We start from the raw sequence: 22,793 nt of genomic DNA, 5'->3' as shown, positions 1-22,793 counted from the left end.
GCGGCATTCAAAATGGTGATCGCTCGAAAGTTCTCACACATTAACTTGTCGCCTTTCTTGTGGATGGGACAGATTATCCCTTCCTTCCACTCCTCCGGTAGCTGTTTGGTTTCCCAGATCTTGACTACTAATTGGTGCAGACAGGTGGCCAACTTTTCCGGGCCCATCTTGATGAGTTCTGCTGCGATACCGTCCTTACCAGCCGCTTTGTTGTTTTTGAGCTGGTGGATGGCATCCTTAACTCTCTTCAGCGTGGGAGTTGGTTCGTTCCCGTCACTAACATAGTCATTTCCTCCGCTGCCTTGGTCCTCCGTGCCTACATTCTCTTCGCCATTCAGGTGCTCGTCGAGGTGCTGCTTCCACCTTTCGATCACCTCACGTTTGTCCGTCAGGAGGCTCCCGTCCTTATCCCTGCAGATTTTGGCTTGCGGCACGTAGCCTTTGCGGGATGGGTTGAGCTTCTGGTAGAACTTGCGTGTTTCCTGTGAACAGCACAGCAGTCCCCTTTTCTCGCACTCCGCTCCAGGCGGCGCTTTTTCTCCCGGAAGAGACGGGTCTGCTGCTTCCGCTTCTGTCTGTATCGCTCCACATTCTGTCGGGTTCCATGCTGCAGCATTACCGCCCGCGCTGCATCCTTCTCCTCCAGAACCGCTCTGCACTCCTCGTCGAACCAATCGTTTCGTCAACTCCGTTCTACGTACCCGATAGTGCTCTCGGCTGCGTTGTTGATGGCTGCTTTGACTGTACTCCAGCAGTCCTCTGGAGGGGCCACATCGAGCAAACCCTCATCCGGCAACGCTGCCTCGAGATTCTACGCGTATGCGGTGGCGACATCCGGTTACTTCAGTCGCTCTAGATTGTACCGGGGCGGCCGCCGGTACTGTACATTGTTAATAACAGAGAGTTTTGGGCGCAGTTTAACCATCACTAGGTAGTGATCAGACTCGATATTTGCGCCACGATAGGTCCTGACGTCGATAATGTCGGAGAAGTGCCGTCCATCAATCAGAACGTGGTCGATTTGCGATTCCGTTTGTTGTGGTGATCTCTAGGTGTAACGATACGGGAGGCTGTGCTGGAAGAAAGTGCTAAGAATGGTCATGTTCTTGTAGGCGGCGAAATCAATGAGTCGTAGGCCGTTTTCGTTCGTCTGCTGGTGGGCGCTGAACTTATCAATCGTCGGTCTGAATTCCTCCTCCTGGCCTACCTGAGCGTTCAAATCTCCTATGATAATCTTGACGTCGTGGTTTGGGCAGCGATCGTACTCGCGTTCGAGCTGCGCGTAAAATGCGTCTTTGTCTTCATCAGTACTTCTGGAGTGTAGGCTGTGCACGTTAATTATGCTGAAGTTGAAGAATCGGCCATTGATCCTCAACCTGCACATTCTTTCGTCGATCGGCCACCAACCGATCACACGCCTCTGCATGTTGTCCATCACTATAAAAGCTGTTCCCAGCTCACGTGCGTTGCCGCAGCTCTGGTAGATGGTATGATTACCTCTAAACGTTCGCACCATGGATCCTGTCCAACACACCTCCTGCAGCGCTACGATTCCGAACTCGCGGTCCTTCAGTATATCGGCGAGTATGCGGGTGCTCTCGATGAAGTTGAGAGATCTGCAGTTCCACGTACCGAGCTTCCAATCGCAAGTCCCTTTTCGTCGCTGTGGTCGTCGCCATTGGTATCGGGTCGCATTGTTCTCTTGTTGATTTTCCGGTGCTAGTCTTTTTTACGGCTGGCTCGCAGGGCCTGACACCAACCCACTAACCCAGGGAGCTGGGCTTACCTTCCCGGAAGCTACGGGTTCTGCATTGGCATTTCCTCCAACTACAGTACTAAACAGATTGCTCCAGTAACTGCGGTTGATTATGCAACGTTACGCAGTATAACAGATATGGCTACTGTTACGAATGTAGACCTGAAGTTCTGAACTCCAAGGTAGTTTGGCTGACCCGGAATATCCCTATAGTGTCTATAAATGACATTGTAGATGTTACGGATCCCAGTTGGTTATGCAATGCTATTATTTGTGGCAAAAATACATAGAATTATTCTTGTAGATTTGAAGGGCTTCACTATAGGACAGTTTGGAACTCCTAGAACATCCCAGAATATTAAACACCTTTTGATATTCTTGACGAAGGCTTAATAAATATATATAAACGTAACCCACATCCATGTTCATCTTTTGGAAGAACTGGTATGTCAATTATTTCGTTTTCCAAATTTCATGGTGTTCAGGATGTTCTAGGTTATCAATGAAGTCCCGAATACGAATATTTCCATTTTTTCCTAATAGAGGACTCAATTTGCGACAACTTTGCCCAGGACAGTACTCTGTTTCATCGAATGGGTAAATTTTTACAGCATTTTCTATGTTGGGGTCATATATGACCCCTCCAGCACGAATGAATGTAATCATTCTGTCCAGTGTCACCCGAATTCACGGCAGATGGAGACGCATTGTAGTTATCCGAATAGGACCCGTTGTCGTCGCGATGCAATCAAATGAGAGAGTGGTTAAATGTTTTATCACAAGGCAGGTACAGCCTGCCACGCAGCCAACCGAATTAGTGCTCCACAAGCTGTGTGTAGGCACGAAGAAGGGCGCGCGCGGTCAGATTCAATTAAAAGGAAGGCACGTGCTATGATTACAGTGCCAGTGCCAGTGCTGCCACCTTTCTACGTGTAGTTGGGGTGTCGCGAGTGATGTTGTTCTATGCTCCTTTTCTGGGAGGGGGCAGACGATGTGAAGAAGTGAAACGGTATGGTGCGGTCGGAATAATCAAGGAAAACACAGCCAGTGTGGAGAAGAGATCAATGGGAAGCGATGCTACAAGTGCGCAGGCTGTCGATGGAAATCAATGGGGAAAAACTGGTGGATAATGTGAAGCAGAAACCGGTGGAAGATGTTCGTGCGGAAAATGAACCTTCTTTATTGGATTCAGCTTATTGCCTTGAGGGGAGAAGTGTAGACCGTAAATGGGACAATGTGCTGCTATAAGACATAACATTTGTTCTCCTTGTTCTGTTTTTCACGATTTATGATTGCTTTCATAAGTACTTACATAAAGCAACAAATCTCTACAAATTCAGGAAATAACAGAAAATAAAATAGAAAATAACAGAAAATAAGAATATGGAATACAGTGCTTTCCCGATTTTGACATCAAGATACCATGATTTGTGATGGAATGTGGCCAAAATCTGTATTTGAGTTAATTATTTACAGTTTAGTCGGATCTCCTATAAGATGCTTGCATACCTTACGCACACCGTAATTTCTGAACTGCCTTCTATCAAATTGTATTTTCAGCGGTGTTTAGAAGACGTCATTCCAAAGAATCAATAGCAAAGCAACATTTGATATTTTGAAACACTTGCCTACAATGGATACCTTTGTTAATATTTCTGCTCCAGCTTTACTCGTACACAAATCTTCATTACACAGATACACCTAGTTTCATATATTTTCAAGGAAAGCAATTTCATCCGGTCCTAAGCGCTCAATCTGCATAAATTATTCAAAAAATCAATTTGCCCTGAAACCTCTCCCTCAAGGTAAACGTTTCCCGCACACAGTTAAGCCTCATTGTGAAGAACACCGGAGAACCGATATAGCATCCTCAGAAATGTACCAAACAGCATATCTGCAGTAATACAAACAGCGAAGAAGATTCACAACGTAGCGTTCGTTTTTGGTGCCGCGCACTTGTCAGCCGTGTCGGAAAAGTGAACAAATACAGGTGGTGTGACTGGGCCTTGAGAAAAAAAGAAATAATAATTAAGAAAAAGCGTCCACCGGGTCTATTTGCCAATAGTAGGCGCAGACACATTATTGCTGGATGCCGGAAGGTCGGCCAAGTGCGAGAATACAAAGCCTGCTTGTTTCAATTTATTTGCGAGTGCAGCGCGGGCGCGAAGAGTGAACCAGTTTGTGATAGCGTAGAAGGCCACGTTTTTGGTTTTTTGGGACGTCGCCGTGCATTATAACCAGCGACACCTTCAACTGGGACCAGCAGTCGTAATTGCAAGGAAACGATAAAAAATCCCGGAAACACTCGCGCGTAATCAACGCACGGAACCCAGACCATCATGTATCCCTACTATGAATCGGACTGGAGCATTTTGCCACCGGAGCACAATCGAAGGTAGGTGAAAAAAAACTGCATCATTACATACCACCAGCGACAATTGCAACATACAAACCTGAAAATGTTAGAGTTCATAGGGGAAACTGGGGTTTTGGGGAAACGGGAAGGGAACTCACTTTCGTGTTGACATTTGAGCGTGGCCTGCTGTGCTTTTGTGCGGTGTGAAATACCTACGACGGCGAACGTTGTTGTTGTTGCTGTTGGTGGGTTGGCACGAATGAAAAACAACGTGTGGTAAGCAGCGGAGCGTTATCAGGGCACGATAAGAGTCTGGGTCTGATAAACAGCTATGAGTAAGTGGTAACGTGTGATACTTATTTCCACAACGTAGCGATTTCAAAATTATGTTTATCATTTGCGCGATACAGTTTTGGTTTTAATGACATACTTTTCTCTTCTTTCCTAAATTATCCAATGCTCCAATTCCAAGAAAAAAACATTAATTTTTGTTCTTGTACCGACTTTTCGGACCCTCTAAGCAGAGTACCTTCTTCGAATGAGTGTAATCAGTTTTTTATCTTTTAATTACGCTCTATTTTGCTTATCCTTTGAAAGATAAGTAAAATAGAGCGGAATTAAAGGGTACAAAACTGATAACACTCATTCGAAGATGAAATTGCGTATTTGCAAATTTTGAATGCATTTCAATGACTTGAGAATTGTCTAGAACATTTCCTTAATTGGTTTAGGGTGCTTCAAGAATAACCGGTTTTCCAGCTGTAACTTTTTCAGTTTCAATTACTCACTTGATCGGCTTATAGAACATTCGAAAACACACCATTTAGTGCGCGTGGAGATCTTTTGATTCAAGAGATAGGGTAGAAAACATATCAGACAGGAAATAGATAATTTTTACAGATATTCCAACTCATCAGATGGAAGCAAAAAGATGGAGACTATCAATAACCAGCCCCAGAAGAAATGAAATTCGAATAATTACGCGAAATTTCACATTTCAGTTTCACTCCACTTAGGTACGAGTTGATTTTTTTTTCTCATTTTGCGTACGACGAAGGCAACCACATCAAAGCAGTAGCTAGCCGAATTAATCTTCATCACCGTTTATTTTTCACTTCGCCTGACTCACTAATTGAACCAATTCACCAATTCACACCCCACAAAAGCTCTGTAGCACTTCAAAGTTGGATTTCACTGCTGCAGAATGTAGCAAAAACAGCTCAATTAATTGAATAATTCACTTTTTTTCATCGGTAAAATGTAAACAACAAGTTATCTCGTCTAAGTAGGGTGCAAGCAAATGTGTGCGTGGATTTTCTGCATACGAATCATTGTATTTCACACCCACAGAGAGAGATGTATCCGGTGCACTGTGCTGGCGTATTATGATCTGGTGGGTAAAAACATTTATTGGGGAGGTTAGAAGCAAAGGAGTGTAAGTGACAAAAACCCAAACCCACTTTCGAATAAATGAGGTTTAAAGTTTTCCCCAATTTTTCATCCCACACAAAATGTATGAAGTTTCAAAATGGACCCAATTTTCTCCGATTTATTGTAATTTTTCCAACTATCGAATGATTTTTAACAATAAAATTGAAAACTCTGCATTACCGTTTTGTTATCAAGGGGGGAGCTAATTTTGAAAATTCTCTCCGGGATATGATTTCCCAAATAGAAAATGATCTACTGGTCGAAAGAAGTGAGCTCTGCAAAATGAACGATTTCGGTTGATATTTAGGGATGGCGCAATGGGTTTAAATGGAATTTATGCTAGAGCAGAGAATTATAGAAACACCGTTTAGTTTAAAAAAATATGTTTGAAAATTAAATTTGAAATATTTTTCGAATGTTTGCTCTAGCATAAATTCCACTTAAACCGTTTTTTCGATCAGTAGATCACTTTTCACTTGGAAAGACATATTCCGGAGAGATTTTTCAAAATTAGATCCACCCTAACATACAAACAACGTTACGAACAAATCTAACGCAACTTTCGAAAACAGCCATATATTATTCAAACTAACATATTTGTGCTACTTTTGCACCAAGCGTGGGCCGTAACATGGTCTAACTCTGTTCCACCTTTTAAACTATTATCGTTTCAAATTGCCGAAAGACTATTTTTCTTAGATGCTCTTGAAACAGTACAAACGGCAAGCGTTGCTGTTGATGATTCATTCTCAAACAGTTGACGCTGGGGTAGAAAACACTTCTTCAACTGAATCTCGTCCCTATACGAGAAAAAAATGCAAAATTTGCTTCTTTTTTTTTTTCAGAAATGCCTCCAAGGGTGCCTCCAGATACTTTCAAATCACGTGAAGACTTAGGGGGGAGTCAGTAGAGCAGGTCTGGTCAATGTATGCGCTCTAAACAATTGTAAAAAATTTGTACTTATAAACAAAAAATACGAGAGAAGGGGATCGGAGATGACCACAATCTGGTCTACGTGGTTTATGAACGGCCCTTGCTGGAATTGTTACACGCACTTTTTGCTGAGGTGTATGCAGTAGATTTCCTGTTGGATTGCTTCAGAAGTTCAGAGGATTTCTTCAAAACTTCCACCGGATATTTCTCGCAGGGTTCTTCTTACAGAGATTCCTTTTTTCTCAGGAATTTCTAAGGAAGCTCCACTAGGGATGCATTCAATGCATTCTGCAATGATTCCTCCTAGAATTACTTCATGGATTCATTCAAGGATTTATCTAGGAACTAGCTGGCCCGGCAAACTTTGTCTTGCCCGGTTGTGGTGGTTTGACAACTGTTGAGCTCAAAATATCACCGCACTCTAGATTGATTTAATTTTGATCACGCTGAATTTGTTCCCGGCTCATAAAAAATCAGTACTTTTGCAATTTTCTTACTATTTTAGTTGATTTTCGTAACTTTTCGTACATATAAACACAGCCACCATGAATACGAATTGAACCATGCAAGAGTCATGCCGATCGGTTCATCCGTTCGTGAGTTTTGTTGCCTCAAAGGGATTTCAAACTCATTTTTATATATATAGATTTGCAAACGTTTTTTTTTTTAGAATTTCTTTTTGAGATTTCTTTGGGAATTCATCCTGTAACTCTTCAGGGGATTTATACAGGATTTTCCTATAAGACTTCTTTTAGGGATTTCCTGGGTTTCTCTTTCAATTTCAAAAATCTCTTAAAATGCTTAAGGTATTTCTCATGGGTTCTTCAGAAATTTCTGCCGAGATTTTCGAAAATTTCTTGCTGAGAACTTTCAAATAAAAGTCTTAGAAAAATGCTAAAAGTCATTGCTGTTGGGATTCATCTATATAGGAGTTTCAACAGTGTATTTAGGAGTTGCTCCAGATGCTCCTCCTGAACTTTTTCAGGAATTCCTCCGGGGATTTCACCAGGAATTCCAATAAGAATCCTAACAGAGATTTTTCGGGAATTGCATTGGAATTCCTTCAGAAATCACTCAAAGAATTTATCGGGGAGCTCCTCTAGAGTCTTTCACAGCAATAACTTCAGTAGATCGGCTCCAGAGGCACGTTCTCCTCTATTTGGGAAATTTGTGCCATAGAATAACAGCAATAACTTACTGGTTTCCTTCAGGAATTCATGTAGGGTTTCATCTTAACACCTTGTGTAATTTCTCCAGGACTTCTTCCAGAGATTTTTCCAAAACTTTCACCTGGAATTTAACAAAAGATTCATCCCGTGATAAGCATGCTTTGCCATCACTGGCGTAACGCCTCCCAGTTTTAAGTGTGTGCCACAGACACAGTGAGGAAATGCTTCCAGTTTCGCCTTAAGGAACTCCAGCAAGAATACCCATTTCGCGACAATTACCGAAAAATTCGCGAAACAATAATGGATGGGAGGGTTTTCCCAGAATAATTCTTAATTAGGCGCAATAGTAAAGTAGTTTCCTTGGGGTCACATCTGTAAAGGGGGCACTGAAATTTGGATACCTTGGGTAACCAGTACTGATTTTTCCATGAAAGCACTGAAGGAGAGTATGTATCTTTTTGCCTTTCTCGTACACTAAGTGTACTGGAAAGGCTATATGTTCACTCCAAAAACGACTTTTTGATAGAAGGCCCGGAAGGTCAAGCCACATATACCAATCAACTCAGCTCGACGAATTGAGGTGATGTCTGTGTGTCTGTATGTGTGATTGTATGTGTGTGTATGTGTGTGTATGTGTGTATGTGTACAAAAAACTCACATCACTTTTTGGAAGTAAACCTCAACCGATTTTAATGACCGACGGTTCATTCGACGCGGAATCTGGTCCCATTGTTTCCCATTAAAAATGTTTCGGATCGGTCCAGCCGTTCTGGAGTTATGGCCATTTACGTGTTCCGGACCAGTACCCTTGGAAGGGGCCATACATAAAAATATAAAAAACACAACAAACTGCGGCATTTTGGATAACCTGATGAACAGTTAGCAAGAAAACAGTCTCAGACCATATCTGAACCGGTAGTGTTCCGGAACCGGTTCCGGGTTTTATGCCGGAAGTGGCCGTATATAAAAGTTGACAAAATTTTTGCATGCGGCACATCAAATCACGGCTTTTTCGACAACTTGATGACCGGTTATTGAGGAAGTAGGCTAAGACTACATTATGGACTGTCAGTAGTGCCGAAACTAGTTCCGGGTTTCCCTCCGAAAGCGGCTAAATATAAAATTGAACCAAACCCATGGCTTTTTTGATGAACTAATAAATTTTAGCAAGCAAATTGGTTCCGACTATTTCAGAGACTATCGGTAGTATTCCGCAACCGGTTCCGGGCCGGAAGTGACACCAAACCCATGCATGCGATAGCACTAATCACGGTTTTTTAGGCAAAATGATGAACAGTTTCAAGACGCAAGCCATATCAGTGTGTTACGGAACCGATTACGGGTGTCCCGCCAGAAATGGTCAAATGTATAAGAGAACCAATACACGCGACATATCAGTGACTTATTCAGTAACAAGATAAACGGTTAATCAACAAATAATCTAACGACATGAATGCACCTCTGGTGTAAAGTGTCGAAAATAAACAAACAAACAAACAAACAACAAATAATCTCAGACCATATTTGGGAGAATCGGTAGTGTTCCAGAACTGGTGACAAGACGAGTAACGCGTCGGAAATGGTAAAATATAGAAGGGAACTAAACCATAGTGGCGTTTTTGATAATCTGATGAACGGTCAACAAGAAATTGTCTCAGATCACATTAATTTTTGGCTTTTCAGCTGCACATCAAATAGCGGAATTATAAAAGTGAACAAAATAAATGTCAAAGCGATTAATCAAATTGTGGCTTTTTTGATAGCATGTAAACGTTGGGTAAGATTATAAGTGAAGAAATGGTCAAAGTCTTCATATATGCAAGAGAACAAAATCGTGACCAAAGCGATCTCTTCAAATCACACCATTTCAGATTCCTGCGGTGAAAATGTATAGTAGAATGGATCAACGTTTTAGGGAAAAAATATAATTTAATCGCATCATCATCTTACACAGTTTTTCAATCTTCAATCTCCTTATGCTTCTAAAATTATAGCTCATAATTTGGGTGCGGCTGGTTGAGCCCTCACTCTTCTCATTGCGATTAAAATTTAAATGGAAAATTTACATTTTCTGCATTTTTTCGTAGGAAGGTCAAATTTTACATGAATCATGTTACCAATGATAATAAAATATAACCTAAAGTGTGCTGAAATTAATATTGGCGAAGATCACAAAGCGATCTGTGATTGTGAATAAAGTTAACCTTCTTCATGCATTAGCTGACGCCCACCCCGCTGCCGTAGTGGATGGAATGGGGTCCAATACACGACTAGGGTTAAGGTGATCAAGCAGTCAATTGAGAGGTCTGATATTTTTCAGCTCTGTTTTGCTGATGAACATAACATCGGAATATGTATCATCAATAAGTTTCGAAAATCGATGATGGCTTTGTTAAAATTGTTGCTTTTCTATATGAAGTGTTTTCAGGATTCAGGAACATTTTGGTTAACGTCGACGAAAAATTCATGAGGACATATTTGACGAGAAAGGCACTATCACCACTAGGTGGATTAATCTGGGATTTTACTCATGAAATCATAAAGTTCCGTTGAGCACCAATATTGAATGTGTATCATTTTTTCCAGAAGTGCGCACTGTTTACATTCTTTTCATGCTTCCTATGCAGCTATGCAACGAAATTACATACTATGTAGCAGTTTGTGATATTAGTTTAGTTTCGCAAAATATTCATCAACCCCCACAATGTGGAGTCCACATGCTCTCAAAAAGCATGAATAAGAGGGAAGGGAAGGATAAATGGGAAAATTCTCCGAAGTGAGTCGTATGTACCTAAAATGTAATCATGGTTACCTTCATCTACGTTTATTCTCAACACTACTTCCTTCAGAGTTTACCGGTAAGCTATTTTCATATTAAACTTGTACGTTCTACTTGGCTATACTTAATGATATTTAATTTTCAACTTTTCCACCAATAGCTCAAGCTTCGTATGGAAATAAAGTTAGCAACGCCACTAATTGAATCATGTCGAACCAAACCCGCCTCATACCTCCTAGGATTAGTAGGTATGTTCCTAGTAATTGCTTACCTCGTGCTTACCATAGTCATAGAAATATGAAATCGGCTTCGACGGCGGTATACGGGATCCAAAGATCTGCGTCAAAACGCCCTTAATCCTTTCCGTCCAACCGCCTCTCTAGAAGTTCCGAGTAGGTAGGTACCCAGAAGAACAAACACCTCGAAGCAGGTTTGCGCTGGAGCTGCTACTGCTAACTGAAACCATAATTACCACTTGTCCCGTGACGACCTTATTCTCACGACATTTTGTTGCGAGCGCACGAATCCTTGGGACAAAACAAACTTCCTGCCTGGTGGTACCTCTCACACCCAACCCACCCAGAAGATCCCGGTGAAGGAGAAAAATTAGAGACTGATGCAAACAATCTTTACGCCACGCCGCGCTGGATGGTTCGGAGCAGTTTCGGAGTGTTTAGGCATTAACGCGGTTTTACCGTAGGCTTGTTTTGCTCCACGGTTCAGTGCCTAAATTAGAGCGGGAATTACGGGGCCTGCGTATGTTTGATGAGCTTTGGAGGACTGAAAATTGCTGCTTAACAACAAGGGGAGTTTGAGCAGTCAGTGTTGGAGGATCGCTTTGAACTTTGTTTACGCCGAAAGAAAGGTGGGTGTTGGAAATTGTGATTAATTAAATGTGAGGAAAACAGGTGCTTCAGGGTGATGTCCTAAACGATTTTAAATATGAACCCTCTGGCGGGGATTTTGATAAATTTTCCAACTGTTTTCCATTTTTTTTTTTCTAAAATACATAATAGGATTGTATATGATAATTATTGTGAGATGAAGTCTCCACAAGAAGTAGCAGTGCATTCAAAATTGGCGAAATTCCACAACAAGTTTTTTTTTTATCTGTATTAACGAGATTTTTAGCCCTAGGCTAGTTCATCTCGGGACCCACGCTTTACTTCCCTTCCGAAGGAAGAACTCACATTTTGCGAGTTTGTCGGGAGAGGGATTCGATCCCAGGTCCTCGGCGTGATAGTCAAGTGTACCATAACAAGTGTGTGATGTAGCATGAAATTTTTGAGACCAAGATGTGGCAATATATATGGATATGGATTGCAACAAATATGGGATCGATATCTTGAATAACTTTTTATACTTACCACATTTTAAAACATCATTTATAACGTTTTCAAATCAATGTACTTCTGTGCACCCTTCTATTTGTTCTTCAAACGAAACATACTTCCCCATTCAAACCATTTCACGAGTCACGAATGTAGAGGCTCATATGTCAAAGCCACACCGATGATGCTGGCACAGATTCACACAAGAGGATACTATGCCAAATGGCTCGGTGTCGTTGCTGTAGGCACGAATCCGTTTTCCGCCTTCACCAGTTGCATCAACCAGCACGCCAGCCAGCCAGCCATCCAGCCACCACGAGCAATGTGGCAAAAGCTGCCAAAAGTGTGCCAGCAAAGCGGAAAATTGAGAAGATGAGATTTCAACAGCTTTATCTAAAATGCATGAATTGGTGCAGTTCCGGTTTTTCGCCAGACGAGTGGGTGGGAAATGTGAGACTTTTGTCATTTGAGGCAACAAAATGTGGCTGCCGTTTGCTTTGCAGCAACGTGTGCTTTTCATAGTTGTGATAAAGGGTGATACGGTCAAAATTTGGTCACACAATTTGTTTCATAACTTGAGACTGCGTACACCAAAACAGCTGATTTTTGGACCAGTAATGGTACATTATATGTAGCTTATACCATAAAATTTTCAACAAAATCGGTCTAGTATTTGCGGAGATATTGTTGAACCCTGAGATCTGCAATTTTAAAATTTTGTGCACAAATAAGAACACATTTTTACTGTTTTATTTATAGAGCCAAAGATACTTAACCGATTTCAATGAAAATTTTTCTGTATGTGAAGTATACTTATCAAAATGTTGTGTAAAAATTTCATTCAATTTGATCCAGCCGTTACAAAGTTATATTAGCTTAAGTGGCACCCGGTCAGTTTTTTCATATTCAAACTGCTACAACTTTGAAAGTATAAATACAAAATGGCTCAAAATTTTACTAAGAACATATTTTCATAATAGTATTATGTATACTGTAAAATTTTGATCAAAATCGGTGCAGTATTGGTAGTTCTATAATCAAAATTGTGCTTTACTGACCTTAAATTTCCGAAAATTTACTATGGAGCGCCTTGGTACAAAATTTTTAAAAGGTAGGTATATATCAACCAATACTTAATCGATTTTGACGAAAATTTTATGGTATAAGCTACATATAATGTAGCATTACTGATACAAAAATCAACTGTTTTGGTGTACGCAGTCTAAAGTTATGAAAAAAAAGTGTGACCAAATTTTGATCGTATCACCCTTTATGGTAGAACATAAATACGCGTTGGAAGCTATTCATTGGACACTCGTCGTAAGTTGGATCCTATAAAACACAGTTTAATCAATATTCGTTTGTCTGTCATCCATCTGAATTCCTTCTCTAGCTATCCAGATGTGTCTTTCACGGACGTCGTAGCATTCATCTTAGTCCCACTACCCGAGCAGAACGGCATACCTTACAAATACCATGCAAAGAGCAACATGTGCTCTAATACCAAAAATTGTTATTGCAGCGTTATTGTACGAAATGTCATGAGAACATCACAATAACAGTTGTTGGTATTTGAGCAGAGTTTGGTATTGATGTAGCATTTGCTAGTAGGGGAAATAACCGAAGAACAAGATTTGCTATTACATCATGAAGTCATCGAACATATGAAACATTTAATAACAAGAAATGTTATTAGTTTGTTATTCAATAACTTTGGAATAACAAATACAGCAATTGAAATTTTAGGTATGCATTCATTATTTAAATAACAAGACTTGTTATTTTCTAGGTGTTATTTATACAAAATTTTGGTATTCGTTTTTGTTATTTTGCCTCTTATTACCACCTAATGAAGGGCATATCAAGGTATGGTAGTATTTAAGATAAATACCTTGATATGTTATTCACTTGTTATTTTCTTCTGGCCGCGTAAGACGGCGTGAGATATCGTAGAGGAGATGTCGCCGGTATTTGCGGTTTTCTCACCTTCGTCGGTTAGGGAGTCCGCCCTCGCTCTTTTGTACCGCCTACATGAGCGTTTCACTTCCTTCTCGAGAGCCGAATAGCGCTGACGGGCTACGGCTTTGGTTCCTCGTCTTTTCGCTCGCTCTATCGCGACTTTGGAGACAAATTGACAAGCATACCCACCAGGCATATCGGTCGATATTATGCTGGGACACCTGGCGGCTTGCCTGGTTTTGGCAGCAACAGCTTCTGGATCTTTCAAATGTCTGGGAAGTAGCTCTCCGTCGGGTATTTCTGCATCGCTGATCTGAACATGTCTGGCATCGCCACGATCGCCGCTTTCAACGCCATATTTGGGATACACTCCGGACCAGGAGCCTTCACTTTGAGTCCTTTGGCTGTTGTAAGGAGTTTCTCGTTAGACACCCGGTTTTCGCTGGCAGCTACTTCTACCCGGTGACGTACGGTGTAGATGACCATGCGGTCAGACTGTAGTTCGGAAAGAGTCCGTGCACAATTACCTCCAGCTTGTCAGAGCACATTTAATCTGGCGTCGTTAGGCCCTTGATCTTGTACCAATTCGCCTTGCTCAGTACAATCTCTCGCTTGAAAGTGATCCTGTCCTAGCGGAAAATCGCCTAGCGTTCTTCTCTACTCGCTTCAGATCTTTCTCTTCAAAGTTGTCTTCTGGCTCTAAGACAGGCAGAGGCAGCACGTAGCGTGTTGAGCGTTTCATTCCACCAGTATGCTGAACGCCGGCTGGTATTCAGCTCAAGTTTCCTCAGCATAGTAGTATCACAAGCCCTCACTGCTGCTTCAGCTAGCTCCACAACGACCATAGCGAGCATGTCACTGTCTATCTGAAGTGACTCGTCAAAATGGTCCTTGTAGAACTCCTTCGTTTTCCACATCCTTTCGTAAGTTACCCGGGTGCTCGGCAAAGAGGAGATCTGCCGACCGACGCTGCTATAGTGGATGGACTGATGTTCACTGTGCGTGTACTCCTCGCTCCCTCTCCAGTTTATTTTGTACATCAGCAACGGGCTACAGAACATCACGTCAATGATGCATTCTCGGAAATGCTTACGGAATGTACTCATGGAACCTTCGTTGCACACTGACCCATTCAGCTTCGCTGGGGCTTGCACCAGACTGTAACCCCTTGCGTTGGTCAGCCTACTTCCCCACTCGACCACCCAAGCGTTGAAGTCCCCGCCGATAACAACCGACACTCGTCTTCTAAACTTATCGGTTAATAGATCCATCATCCAAATATACTGCACATGGGCCCACCTCGGGCCACATAATAGTGACATGAAAAGACACCTTTCATCTTGGCGATAACATAGCCACTACTTTTTGTATGGGAAATCCGCCTGTAACTAGGGTTGCCCCCATCATTCCTTCATCCACCACCCAATTATCGTTATCGAGAGAATCTCGGTACAACTCTGCAATTATTGTGACGTCGCACTTGGTTTCTGTTGTCGATTCGCTGTAATTTAGGTTCACCTGCGTCATCTCCATCATTGTCATTGTTGGTCTGCCTTTTGCCTTTTTATATATCGCACATTGGAAGCCACCCGCCGAATGATCATTTCCGTCCTTCGGTTTGCAGTCTCGAGCAACGTGGCTACTTCCGCCGCATTTCCAGCACAATGCGGATCTATCAGGGCTCCTACAGCTTCTCGCCTGGTGGTTATCTTGTCGATTTCCTCCAGCTTGTTAGCAGTGTCCACCGGTAGACGAATCGCCGCCGTTTGGGTGCCTTCCAGACTCGATCACCGGCTCCTGTGAAAGAGCCCTGGTGCTTCAATCGCTGCACAGGGACTTCGCGACAAGTTCCTGTATAGCCAAGCTCTTGCTAGCTGGATCTCTCTTCGGCTCGAAGATCATCTCGCCTTTCTGCCTGGTGCATGTTGTATCTGTCCTTAAAAAAAAACATACAGTTCGTTCACCTTTCTCCTCACCTGACCAAGACCCGACTCTTAAGCAACGCTGCTCTTCGAGGTCGGTATGAATACTCGTTGGTTCGAACGCCCTAGCTCCTGTAGATTTCCTTGGAGCTCTCCCTGTATCGTGCTACTGATAGCAATTGCTGCGGCTTCCAGCGGTGTCACTGATGATCTCTGCATCATCTTGCTTCTTCAGAACGCGTTCATTTTCTGTTCGACTTCAGTATTTGTTGCATTCTCCATTTTGACAATGTCAAACCGCACTTGAACTTAATATGATTGATTTTAAAAATTGCAAAATTGTGTTGAAAACTATGGCGACGTTGCAAGCACCGAAGGTGACCAAGAGATTGAGGAGGAGGTTGACCGGTTGAAAAACAACAAAACCGCTGGAGCAGATCAACTACCAAGCGAGCTTCTAAAATACGGTGGAGCAGCACTGGTGAGAGCACTACACTGGGGTATTACCAAGATTTGGGAGAAGGAAGCAGGGCGCAAAATTTTCGAGCAGATTAGCTGAAATCACTTTCCTGCATATTCATATTCAGCTGCTCGATACTCGTTTGTCAACTGAATGAAAGTCGATGAATATTTTACAAAGTGTTAAATTGCTGATAAAATATTAACGTTTCGATTACATTTAACGATGCTTTACACAGATCTTTTCATATTCATCTGGCTTCATATTCAATGACTACGAATTGACTGACTGCGTGAAGAGGGAGAGCGAAAATGAATTTGTTTGTTTTGAATATTTAGTGCTGAATCATTCAAATTCGAGCTGTTTTCAGTCAATGACTATGAACATTTTGCACCCTGGGAGGAAGTATTAACCCTCGTCGTGCATTGGGATCATTATTACCCCTGAACGTGCACTACGTCAGCGGGGTGATCGTCAGCTAATACATGAAGAAGGTTAACGGAGGGAGGAGTGGATGGAAGGTATAGTGTATCCCATCTACAAAAGGGCGACAAGTTGGATTGCGGGAACTATCGCGCGATCACACTACTGAGCGCTGCCTACAAGATACTCTCTCAAATTTTATGCCGCCGTCTATCACCGATTGCAAGAGAGTTCGTGGGGCAATATCAGAATGGGTTCATGGGTAAACGCGCTACAACGGACCAGATGTTCGCGATCCGCCAGGGGTTGCAGAAATGCCGCGAATACAACGTGCCCACACACCACTTGTTCATCGATTTCAAATCGGCGTATGATACAATCGATCGAGAACAGCTATGGCAGATCATGCACGAATACGGATTCCCGGATAAACTGATACGATTGTCGAGATGACGATGGATCGAGTTATGTGCGTAGTTCGAGTATCAGGGACACTCTCGAGTCCCCTCGAATTTCGCAGAGGGCTACGGCAAGGTGATGGTCTTTCGTATTTGCTGTTCAACATTGCTTTAGAGGGTGTAATTAGGAGAGCGGGATAAACACGAGTGGAACGATTTTCACGAAGTCCGTTCAGCTGATAGGTTTCGCTGATGATATTGATATTATTGCTATTTGCGAATCGGATTAGTCATTAATGTGTCGAAGACAAAGTACATAATGACAAAAGACTCCAGGAAGGAATCACCGCGCCCGCCACCATGAATTTATATCGACAGTGATGAAATCGAGGCGGTTGAAAAATTCGTGTATTTGGGTGCACTGGTGACCGGCGACAACGACACCAGCAGAGAAATTCAGAGGCGCATTGTGGCAGGAAATCGTGCTTACTTTGGACGCCGCAGAACTCTACGATCGAATAAAGTTCGCCGTAACACGAAATTAACTATCTATAAAACGCTGATTAGACCGGTAGTCCTCTATGAGCACGAAATATGAACCCTACGTGCAGAGGACCAACGCGCCCTTGGAGTTTTCGAACGGAAGGTGTTGCGTACCATCTACGGCGGAGTGCAGATGTAAGATGGAAATTGGAGAAGGCGAATGAACCACGAGCTGCATCAGCTGCTGAGAAAGCCAACCATCGTCTACACTGCGAAAATCGGGAGGCTACGGTGGGTGGGTCACGTCATCAGGATGTCGGATAGCAACCCGACTAAAATGATTCTCGAGAGTCATCCGATCGGTACAAGAAGACGTGGTGCGCAGCGAGCTAGGACCACATGGAGGCGCATGGTTGTTGATGCCTGTTGATGCCTACGCTATCCATGCTAGGGGCCATTCAAATATGACGACCCTCGTTTAGGGGGGGGTCTGTTAAAGGGTGACAATGCATGTATTGAGGATACGAAAAAGCGGGACAGAGGGAGGTCGTCATTACGTGACATCTTACCCCCTTTTTTCCTTCTAAACCTTAGGGGGGAAATCCGCTCAACAGACACCCTAACAGGAAGGTTAGGGTAGTGTGGAATTAAGGCCGTCTTCTACAACAATAGTAAAAGCCAGGACTACTCTCTCCTCGACCTACTAAAACACATTCCTATGGTCGCCAAACCCTTCGTCTCTCCGAAACCACCAAGAAGGTATTGCTCCAGAGAGGGGCTAGTGCACATCGCACCCTCAAGGTTAGCTGCGTAGCCTGCAGCAACGAACATCGTTAACTCGGTCTGGAGAGTCCATCATGGTAGCATGCTGGCGCTTAGCCAGTTTCCTGAGTGGTCCTCACCACTCCCTTTATCCTCGGAAGGCGGGCAGGGTCGACCCCGCTCGTGCCCAACTGCTTGGCAGACATCAAGAACTGATGCCCACGTGCAACCCGATCTGACCTGCCCGCAAAGGAAGGGTATCTCTACCCTTCAGGCCCTATCAGATGCACTCGAAGGTTGCAGACAGCAGAGTCTCACCCACCCCGACCCTTGCCGGGGACCCCTTTCCAACCGCGGGCTCGGATCCAACCCAGTAGACCGACGCCACGACAGCACCGCTATCGGAACTTCCTCTCCGCGGCCACTTACTCGCTGTAAGGGTCGATCTCGACCGCAGGGCATCGGTATGACCTACGAAGCCTACTCCGAACTCCTGGACCACCTCTTGTACCGCATCTGAACTAGCCATTCTCTGAGCCCACGCGCCACCTTCTCTGTAGCTCCCAGACGATGTGGGTAATAGCCGTTGAAACGGCGTTCCAGCTAACCTCATTGCTACACATCCTTTGGACCAAAATGTCCGGAGTTGTGTCCTCCCCGCATGTGGCAAGCAAGCGGTCACACATTGTGCGAAAACGCGGGCACACGAACAAAACGAGTTCCGCCGTTTCCTCTAAACCATTGCACACTGGGCATTCGGGAGAATCCGCATGCCCGAAACGGTGTAGATACTGTCGGAAGCAACCATGACCTGAAAGGACCTGTGTCAGGTGGAATGTAACTTCCCCATGACGCCTATTAATCCAACTATCTACCCTCGGTATCACGTGGCTACCGAAGGTAAGCTTCTCGTCGATCATCACGCCCAAGTGTTTGACGGAGCGCTTTGAAAGGATAATGCACTCACCTACACTGATCTCCGCCTGCTGCTCCGACTTCCGGTTGTTAACAACCATCACCTCAGTCTTGCGGTGAGCTAACTCCAGTTTCCTGCACCGCATCCACGCCTCCACAACCATGATCGAGTGGTCGGTAGCCAATTTCACCACCTCGATCGTTTCACTGTAGACTTCGAGCGTAATGTCGACGGCAAATCCGACAATCTCTACTCCCACTTGGTACTCTAACCTCAACAACTCGTCGTACATGACATTCCATAACACCGGACCCAGGATGGAACCTTGCGGGACTCCTGAGGTTATGTGAAAGCACTTCCGACCCACCTTCGTGTCGTAAACTAGTACTCAATTCTGAAAGTAACTTTCGAGAATCTTGTACAGGTACTCCGGTATCCCCAGACGCAAGAGCGCATCGGCAATAGCAGACCAGCTGGCGCTGTTAATTGCATGCCTTACATCCAGAGTCACTACCGCGCAGAAGCGAATTCCCCTCATCTTAGGCTCGAGTGCTTTCTCGGCGGTTTTTGTAACCGACAAGATAGGGTCTGCGGTGGACCTCCCCTTCCGGAAGCCGTACTTTTTACTCGAAAGACCATTTTCGCCCTCGGTGGACCTCAACATTCTATTGAGGATGATCTTTTCGAGCACCTTTCTCGCCGTGTCAATCAAGCATATTGGGCCATATGCCGACGGGTCTCCGGGTGGTTTCCCCGCCTTTGGCAATAGAACCAGGCTCTGCCTCTTCCAAACTTCTGGGAAAACTCCCTCGTTCAGGCATTTCTACATGGTAGACCTGAACATCTCGGGAGCCTCTGCAATAGCTACTTTTAAGGCCAGGTTCGGAACTCCGTCCGGGCCTGGGGCCTTACCTACGCTAAGGACTTTGCTATCCCCGCAGGTTCCACATCGATAACCCTCTCCTCATCGCCAGCCAAAGTCCCCGGCTGTCGTACGAAAGGAGGCCAAGAACTAGGATCAAGACGCGGAAAAAGCCCCTCGATGATCCCCTCCAACATCTTACCTGGCAGATGGCCTTTGTGCACCACTTCCGTTTTACCAACCAACGTTTAGAATCGCTACCACTTTAAATGCCACATAAATGGAAAAAATGCCCCTTTTGAACATTTTGGAAAAGATTTCACCAAGATTTTTTTGAGTAGATCTTTTTAATCGAAAACCGAAATCACAGTTTAATGTTACGGTCGCCATATCAAGTGCACGAAAACTCACAAAGGTATATAAATGCACTCGTCCGCTCATCCAAAAGAAAAAAAAAGCAAAATCTCCACTCGCTCGCTCCAAAGTGCCATCACATGTTCTGCAGTTCCGTCCGACCAAACTCCGATAGCGGGCAAAACAAAAATAACAATGGGTTAAAATAACTGCACCGGTAATCCTGTCGTGTTTGCTGCGGCCATTCACGACCAAACGAAACGGAAGAAACCAGCTGGCTGGCTGGAGGGCTGCGCGGCACAGTACACCATGCCATAATTCTCCCTCTCCTCCAACCGCTTCCGGCGTCCGCATCGTCCCCAACACTTCACGCCGCCCGGTTCTTTGAGGATATGCAAAAAAGTTTTATTGATCGACTGACGGTAACGACACGGTTCGGTTTATTTCCACTTGCTCTACTTGGAACAATTGCTGATCTGACACCGTGAATTGGGTTCTAATATAAAATGTTGATTGATTATATCCTGTTAACTGGATAATTGCATAACTCCTAAAATATTTCCTCAATGGCATTGCTGGCGGATTTTGTTTGAAAGTTTCACTAGAAAATAATTTCTAGTGAATTTTAATTAACATCACAGAAAAATCCAAATAGTTTCAGGATTCATGTCTAACAAACTTCTTTAGAAAAATGCTGTTGAAATTCCTAGAGCAAATTATCACAGAACTCATGGAAGAAATTCTTGGAGCCTGCTCCTAAATTAAAACAAGTTTTTAGTCACACGATACTGTGCTTTCATATCCACCCTTTTCAGAATTGCAATTCTAGAAAAAACTTTCTGGTGTCTTTATTTCGTCCGTATCTGTGTACGTACAGGCGCTGCTATTGTTATCATTTTCTTCATCTCTTGTATGGAACCGGAACAACTTTGCCTCGAGCCATTCCGGCGTACTCGTGCAACTGCCGGATATGGGAAAACGCCGTGCCGGCACTGACTGCGCGCTGTGGTTCGTTGTACTTGACTGAGAGTAAAATAAAAGCGAAAGCCAAAAGCGTGCCATCAGATCAGCAAGCCAGCCAGCCAGTGCTCGACGTCATCCATTGTAGTCGTCGTCACTGACTACATACCTACTGATTCTGACTGAGTGAGTGATACAAAGTGAATGCCTTTGGTTACAAGTCACGATGAATATTTCAATTGGTTTTCGTATACCTACATTCCAACTTGTTGGCACACACAATGATGATGGAACTTCCTCAATAGCAAAAGTGATGTGCGCGCGAATGTTGCTTGCTCCTTTTGCCGGTTAAGACGACGAAACTGGAAGAGACATTCTATGATGCCGCATATACGTTTCACGCATCGTCGCACCGCCAAAGTATCCGCACAGTTCCATTTGTGTAGAAGCCTTTATCCAATCTGAATACACGGGGGAATGTTAGATGATGCGAGACAAATTGGCTTTCTTAGCAATTGATATACGTTTCTTCATACCCGGGTATTCTAAGGAATGTGTTGAAGTGTACTTTACTGTTGCAAGTGGTTCTATTGTACGGAATATCAAACATTCAGTGAATCTGTGTGAAAACAAACGACGCGAAGCACATCTTCGAAGTACAAAGTAGAACATCTAAGGAACTTAACATGTCGGCTCGGCACAATCCGTCAAGTGCCCGACGTAACTACAATGAAGCTTTGTCTGTGCAGATGTTTTCTGTAACCTACAACAGCCCAGATGCGCAGAGCTTAGCGTAATATTTGCACAACTGAGGCACTCACTATTCTGCCATATCTAGGACCCCGCTACATTCTAACGCCCGATCGGATACTATAGGGTTTCGGCCCGCGAACTCTGTACTCTCTCAAAACGTCCTTAATCCGAAATCTGAGGCCAAACTTGCTCACTTCACTCGCGCGACGTGTTCAATACAAGGTATTAGACGGGTCCTGAACAGAGCGGTGCAATTTTAGGATGCTTAACACCTAACAACACTTGCTGCGAAGAGTGGGTCAAATGACAAATGCCGATCATCAAAACACAAACAAATATCGCCAAAACAACTCAAACAAACTTCTCGTTTATGACAACAACTACATCCCATAGCAGCGGCCGTCATCTCTACTTGAAACACACGATGAAACACGAAGCTGTGACTGCTTGTTTTTTTTTCTACGCCTAACATTCATGTTCTTACGGCATTGACACACTCATTCGGGCCAAACTTGGTGATATCACTTAGCAGTGAGTGTCATGATTTCTTTGCCGGAGTGACGGTGACGTACATTGGGCTGCTATTTTTTTTTTTTTTTTTTTCTAAACCATAGGGGGATAAATCTGCTCATCAGACACCCTAACAGGAAGGTTAGGGTAGTGTGGGGATGAGGCCGTCTTCTACAATGCCGGTAGAAGCCAGGACTACTCTCTCCTCGACCCACTAAAACACATTCCTATGGTCGCCAAACCCTACGTCTCTCCGGAACCACCAAGAAGGTATTG

General features: G+C 43.7%; 1 protein-coding gene across 13 annotated transcripts in view; it reads left to right on the top strand.

Annotated features, from left to right (window-relative positions):
* LOC109419134 (AP-1 complex subunit gamma-1) overlaps positions 1-22,793 on the top strand; it is a 176,709-nt gene that overhangs the window by 4,496 nt on the left and 149,420 nt on the right. For 3 of the 13 annotated variants that reach the window (XM_062856830.1, XM_029867082.2, XM_062856832.1), the window contains exon 2: positions 3,562-4,151. In XM_062856830.1, coding sequence (XP_062712814.1) covers positions 4,096-4,151 — 56 coding nt within the window. In that variant the 5' untranslated portion in view covers positions 3,562-4,095. The remainder of the gene's footprint in view (positions 1-3,561; positions 4,152-22,793) is intronic. The other 10 variants (XM_062856838.1, XM_062856839.1, XM_062856840.1 and 7 more) reach the window with 4 other exon arrangements.

The sequence above is a fragment of the Aedes albopictus genome, chromosome 3, assembly GCF_035046485.1.
Source record: "Aedes albopictus strain Foshan chromosome 3, AalbF5, whole genome shotgun sequence".
NCBI classification, from domain to species: domain Eukaryota; kingdom Metazoa; phylum Arthropoda; class Insecta; order Diptera; family Culicidae; genus Aedes; species Aedes albopictus.
Note: the sequence above shows the minus strand (reverse complement) of the source record. Positions and strands in the feature narration are given on the sequence as shown.